The sequence below is a fragment of the Salvelinus fontinalis genome, chromosome 13, assembly GCF_029448725.1.
Source record: "Salvelinus fontinalis isolate EN_2023a chromosome 13, ASM2944872v1, whole genome shotgun sequence".
Classification (NCBI taxonomy): Eukaryota; Metazoa; Chordata; class Actinopteri; order Salmoniformes; family Salmonidae; genus Salvelinus; species Salvelinus fontinalis.
The window spans coordinates 46,830,745-46,837,491 of NC_074677.1; the positions used below are offsets into that span (position 1 = coordinate 46,830,745).

A 6,747-nucleotide genomic window follows, 5' to 3' on the forward strand; every position below is an offset into this window, starting at 1 on the left:
ACACTTGGCATGGCGATCTTACGCTCGGCCATGGAAACCCATTTCATGAAGCTCCCGACAAACAGTTATTGTGCTGACTTTGCATCCAGAGGCAGTTTGGATACAACCGAGGTCAGCTGTTGTTTTTTTGTTTTTTTAAACACACTACGCGCTTCAGCGGTCCCGTTTTGTGAGCTTGCGTGGCCTACTACTTCACGGCTGAGCCATTGTTGCTCCTAGACTTTACAATAACAGCACTTAAGTGTATTCATTTTACTATCAATTGGGGAGAGAGCCTCAAATCACATTCATTTGTACATCACAATATACATCTGAATCGTGGCAAAGTTGCTTCCTGTTTGTCACATATTTGTTCCCGTTCGCGTGGGTAAAACAAAATTGATTGACAAATAGTGCCTCCCACAACATTCTGCAAGTTGCAGAAAATTGAAGTTGATTGCAGTCGAGTCTTCATGAGCTTTGATCACATGGTTCTTGTAAAGTTCACACAGCCGACATGTCTGTTCACGCAGTCGGCAAGTCAGACAATATTTATCCCCATAATGCAACACACTTTGAAAGGCGAACCACTCGAACGCGCCAACATTCATCCACAAAGGAAAACGCACACTGGTATGCCTTTGATTTTATTAGGCAAATGGATTTACAAAGAAAACCATACATTGGGTAACTATACTTGTATGTCAAACAAAATACAAAACAAGTCTACCTTCTACCCCATTGTATGGCACCTGAAAGCAACAGTGCTCTGTAGAGGACAGGGTGGGTGCTGTCAAAACTGTGTTCCCTGACTGTTCTCTCTGAACACACCAAGCTTGTGCTTCTGTCTAGCTATGTTCCATTCACTGTACTATGAAAGCTAGTTATTACAAATATTGCTTCGTCAGACCATTACTCTGTTCCAGCTGGCTGATAGGTACTGTTTGGTGTAGCAGAGAATGTTCAACCAACCTTACCCTAGACTGTCGATACGTCTAAAATTCCCAACTTGGAAGACAATCAATGTCTTATAAACATCCATGTCTAGTTGCAGGGGTTCGTTTAAGCAATAAGGCATGAGGGGGTGTGGTATATGGCCAATATACCACGGCTAAGGACTGTTCTTATGCGCAAGGCGGAGTGCCTGGATACAGCCCATATACCATAAACCCCTGAGGTGTCTTATTGCTATGATAAACTGGTTACCAACGTAATTAGAACAGTAAAAATGTAATGTTGTCATACCCATGGTCTCATACAACGGCTTTCAACCAATCAGCATTCAGGCCTCGAACCATCAGTTAATAATTTAATTTAGAAAATTGGTTATTCAATTAAATAAAAGTTCTGTTCCATGAAGTAATCCAACAAGGTGTACGTCGCCATCTTGACCATTTTAAATCTTCTCTCATTGATCAAGAGGTGGTAGGTGTCCACCACAAAGTGCTGCATGTCATGATGACACTCACCTGTCTCGATCAATGAGTGAGAAGACTTGAAATAGACAAGATGGCGGCGTACACATTTTTGGATTACTTCTTGGAGCAAACTATTTATTTAATAACAGAGCATTTTCTAAATTCAAACAAAGCCCCTGCAACTAGACCTTGACGTTTTTAGTAAGACATTGGTTGTTTTCCATGTCGGAAATTGAGTAAGTGTCGCCAAGTTAAGGTTGGTCGGAAATTCTGTGATACGCCGCAAACAGTACCTAACCTGTAATGGTTAATGGAGCTTCACATTAGCCCGTTGTAATCTGCTAACTATATGAAAGCATGTAGCACAGGAGAACACTAACTGGAAAATATATTCTGTAAGTGCAAGTGAATTCCAGAACACACTAGTTAAGAAACAGTGCTGTAAACACAGAAGGAGTAAGAGCTGAAGTTGAACCAAGCAGACAGGTAGGTTAGTAATGCACAGAATGGGAACAGTCTTGTTACTGTCAATGGTAATATCTGACTGTATTCCATTCTGCATACTTCCATGTCCAGTCCACCCAAATGAGCATGAAAGTGGATTTCCAGTGTTCTCTATACCGTTTTAACTCCTGTTCAGCTCAGGCTCCCTCCCTCAGTCACAGACAAGCTCCATCAGGACTCGTCGCTATTGGTCAATGCCCTCTTCCATCTCTGCTTCATTGCCGGGGGCGGAGCCTTCTTGTTCTGGGTCGCCTGGGAGCACGTCTGTGACCTTCTGAATGAGCTCCTCAATCTGCTCCTCTGACAACCGCTCCTCACTCTCCTCTACCATCTACACACACACACACACACACACACACACACACACACACACACACACACACACACACACACACACACACACAGTTAATCTCACCCACAACAAACACTAGTGTAGGATAGAAGGAGATGAGCAAGCGAAAGGGAGGAGAGTAAGAGAATAAAGAGTGAAGGATAAGCATGGTCTCACCAGTTGGATCTCTACAGCAGTCTCTGGTCTGTGGTTCAGTAGCTGCAGCTTCTCAGCCCTATGGACAAACACACACATCACTGTCAGTGTGTGTGTCATATGTTTCCAAATGACATGTCATGTTCAATGGCATGTAACAGTTACATTTGTGTTTGACAGAGATTACACAGGGGTAGGAGGAGTGGGTAGTGTGTGTGTTTTGCCACTCACTTGGTGAGTTTGTGAGGCACCATGGTGGTAAGGAAGTTCTTGACCGTCTCTGGGTTCTGCCTGCTGCACGGAGTCTTGGACAGGTACTTCAGCGTCTGGAAAGAGAGACAACATGTGTGCGTCTGCTGCAAACCCTGTACATTAAGTTCTGCTGGTCTCTGGCTACAGTGTGTTTGTGAGTGTGTACCCATCGTGGTACTAACCTCATATATAAAAATGTTGAGGTTCTGCGGTGTGTGTTACTAACCTCGTACATGATGGTGTTGAGGTTCTGTTGTCCAGCGCTGTGTTTGTTCTTCCCACTGTCCTTTCTCTGTTCCTTCAGATCTGTCAGGAGCTGGTACACCTAGGAGAGAGAAAGATTGAGAGGGAGATGGAGGGTGAGTGAGTGAGAAAGGAAGGAAGAGAGATTACCAGAGGGAGAGATGGGATGCAAATACAGTGACAGGGGGATAGGGGGGTGAGTGAGACAGAAGTACAGTGGGGGGAGGGAGTGCGTGAGACAGAAAGAAATATGGAGGGAGGGACGGGATGCAAATAGTGACATATGACATATCAAAATGACACAAAAGAAATGTAAAATACAATGGGCCGCAACCAAATAATATGAATTACCTCATAGTTGCTGAGCATAGCAGCATTGGCATCCTTCCTGAAAGATAAACATGAGACAGACGATGGAAAACAACTAACATCTTACGTTGTAATGCCATGAGATTGTACTACATACTTGACTCCCTCAACAAGTGGAAATGTGGAAGACCCCCTGTGACCCACCAAAACTACAGATTTATAGTGGTAATCTTTGTTGATTTGTGAGATTTCCTAAAGTCTAAATGTATTTTTCAAATAGTCTTGAACCAGCAGGTTAGCGTTTTTCATCATGAAAAATGTTCTGGAAGCAGAACTGGATACTGGTCACTAACTGGCACAGCCACAAAGTCATAAAATCTGATTTCAAACCTAACCTTAACCACACTGCTTAGCCGAATGCCTAACCCCAACTTTAAATTAGGACCAAGAAGCGTATTTTAACTTTGCAGCTGGCCTATCTAAGGCTTAAGGGGAAATCGATAATGAACGATAATGAACGCCAACCTGCATACTGGTAATCGGAGGACAACATGTTTGTGTCAGAATGAAAACGACTTTATAAGACAGCTAGCTAATAGTACCTACTCTGGTTATTTAGCTAAAAAAAAATACATGATTCCATAGGCACAAGGCATCCAGGCAATAAGAAGTAGGCCTAGGTATCATCTTTGTTTTATAATCACAGTGTGTTACGTGCACTGCTGAGTCTGTACATGAAAAGCTAGCTAGATATTTCACAAGAAAACAACTACGCACAACAGTTAGACCATTTTAACATAAATCTATGTCGATGAAATAAATTGTCAGAAAATGCTTACACTTCCATTTTGCCGGCCTCTCTAGCTTGGTCCCTTGACAAATTAGTCCGCCTGGAAACATGTTTGCTGATAAAATGAGTTCCTAGCCCACAGACGTTCATATAACTCGTGACAGTACCGTTCTACTAGCAGCAGGATATTATGCTGGCAGCACGATCTCGGATTTTAGTTTTCACTTTGGGAATATATTGCTAAATTTGGGGAATATATTTGTTTTAGGACTCTAGTGCAATATAACTGTTTTTCACAGCATTGAACCCACCTCAGAAAAATGTATGGATAATTTGACTTATTCTTCTTATTATTAAAAGTTTACACAAATTTTACACAAATACTATAACGCTGAGAGTTATTGTGCAGGCTATATTTAAAACAATACACTTTTAATAAAATAGAAATGTACACTGAGTGCACAAAACATTAAGAACACCTTCCTAGTTGCACGAGTCCCCCACAGTTCTGTCAAGTTGGCAGGATGTCCTTTGGGTGTTGGACCATTTTTGATACACACGGGAAACTGCAGTGAAAAACCCAGAAGCCTTTTATTTTTTGACACAAACCAGTGTGCCTGGCACCTACTACCATACCCCGTTCAAAGGCACTTAAATATTTTGTCTTCCCCATTCATTCTATGAATGGCACACATACACAATCCATGACTCAATTGTCTCAAGGTTTACAAATCCGTATTTAACCTGTCTCCTCCCCTTCATTTACACTGATTGCACTTCAAAGCATTTCGTCGGTAGCCATGAAGTACTTTGAAAGGCTGGTCATGGCTCACATCAACACCATCATGCCGGAAACCCCAGACCTACTTCAATTCGATTCTGCCCCAACAGATCCACAGATTACGCAATCTCAATCGCACTGCCCTACAAAAGGAACACCTATGTGAGAATGCTGTTCATTGACTACAGCTCAGTATTCAAAACCATAGTGCCAAAGGTCATCACTAAGCTAAGGACCATGGGACTAAACACCTCGATCTGCAACTGAATCCTGGACTTCCTGACGGGCCGCCCCCAGGTGGTAAGGGTAGGAAACAACACATCTGCCATGCTGATCCTCAACACTGGGGCACCTCAGAGGTGCATGCTTAGTCCCCTCCTGTACTCCATGTTCACCCACGACTATGTGGCCAAGCACGACTCCAACACCATTATTACGTTTTCTGAAGACACAGCAGTGATGTGTCTTCCTGATCACCGACAACGATGAGACAGCCTATGCTGCCCTACCAATCAAAAGGCAGTAACTGCTCATTTGGTCGAAAATGAGTTAATGTCATTTTTGCTACATTAAATACATGCTTAATCATGTGGACAAGTATCCTGCCTCTATTGTGTTTTGGAGAAAATGGGGGTCATGTTAGCAGTAACTGCATACTGTGAAACTAAGGTAAATAAAAGCAATTTTTCTCAGTTCCACGCTATGAGCAATTACTGCCTTTTCGCTTGGTAGGGCAGTATGGGGAGGAGGTCAGAGACCTGGCAGTGTGGTGCCAGGACAAAAACCTCTCCCTAAATGTGAGCAAAACAAAGGAGCAGATTATGGACTATAGGAAAATCTAATCAAAACGCCGAATACGCCGAATACGCCGAATACAACATTCACCTTATAGTGAAATGCCTACTTACAAGCCCTTAACCAACCATGCAGTTTTCAGAAAAATACCTACAAAAAATAAGAAATAAAAGTAACAAATAATTAAAGAGCAGCAGGAAAATAACAATAGCGAACCTATATACAGGGAGTACCGGTACAGAGTCAATGTGCGGGGGCACCGGGTTAGTCAAGGTAATTGAGTTAATATGTACATGTAGGTAGAGTTATTAAAGTGACTATGCATAGATAATAACAGAGAGTAGCAGCAGCGTAAAAGGCGGGGGGGGGGGGGGGGTAATGCAAATAGTCTGGGTAGCCATTTGATTATATGTTCAGGAGTCTTATGACTTGGGGGTAGAAGCTGGTTAGAAGCCTCTTGGACCTAGACTTGGCGCTCCGGAACCGCTTGCCGTGCGGTAGCAGAGAGAACAGTCTATGACTAGGGTGGCTGGAGTCTTTGAACATTTTTAGGGCCTTCCTGTAACGGCTTTCCTCCTGGGATGAAGGAGAGGACCAAAATGCAGCACAGTTAGTGTTCAACATGTTTAATCAGACGATAAACGGTAAACATTAACAAATAACAAAACAACAAAAACGTGAAAGCCGAGACAGTCCTATCTGGTGCAGAACACAAACACAGAGACAGGAAACAACCACCCGCAATCCCCAACACAACACAAGCCACCTATAACCTCAAATAATAATAATAACAGTAGTTGTCGAGGGTGCAGCAAGTCAGCACCTCAGGTGTAAATGTCAGTTGGTTTTTCATAGCTGATCATTAAGAGTATATCTACCGCTCCTGCGGTCTCTAGAGAGTTGAAAACAACAGGTCTGGGACAGGTAGCACATCCGGTGAACAGGTCAGGGTTCCATAGGCAGAACAGTTGAAACTGGAGCAGCAGTACGGCCAGGTGGACTGAGGACAGCAAGGAGTCATCATGCCAGGTAATCCTGACGCATGGTCCTAGGGCTCAAGTCCTCCGAGAGAGAGAAAGAAAGAGAGAGAGAGAATTAGGGAGAGCATACTTAAATTCACACAGGACACCGGATAAGACAGGAGAAGTACTCCAGATATAACAAACTGACCCTAGCCCCCCGACACATA

The 6,747-nt window shown here is 43.2% G+C and overlaps 1 protein-coding gene across 1 annotated transcript; it reads right to left on the minus strand.

The window, feature by feature from the left end:
- Positions 1–610: 610 nt before the first annotated feature.
- crcp (calcitonin gene-related peptide-receptor component protein) lies at positions 611–4,104 on the minus strand. The gene is made up of 6 exons (XM_055943066.1): positions 4,032–4,104; positions 3,235–3,271; positions 2,867–2,965; positions 2,620–2,714; positions 2,410–2,467; positions 611–2,232 (listed from the first exon to the last, which is right to left on the minus strand). Exons 1-6 carry the CDS (start codon positions 4,037–4,039, stop codon positions 2,086–2,088), a joined length of 444 nt encoding a protein of 147 aa, XP_055799041.1. The 5' UTR covers positions 4,040–4,104; the 3' UTR covers positions 611–2,085.
- Positions 4,105–6,747: the final 2,643 nt, after the last annotated feature.

Bases quoted from the DNA above. Each gene is read 5' to 3' on its own strand.
- crcp (XM_055943066.1), bottom strand. The intron at 2,468-2,619 runs GTGAGTGGCAAA...GTTTGTCCATAG, and splicing joins GTGCCTCACAAACTCACCAA to GGCTGAGAAGCTGCAGCTAC. The intron at 2,233-2,409 runs GTGAGACCATGC...GTGTGTGTGTAG, and splicing joins CTGCTGTAGAGATCCAACTG to ATGGTAGAGGAGAGTGAGGA.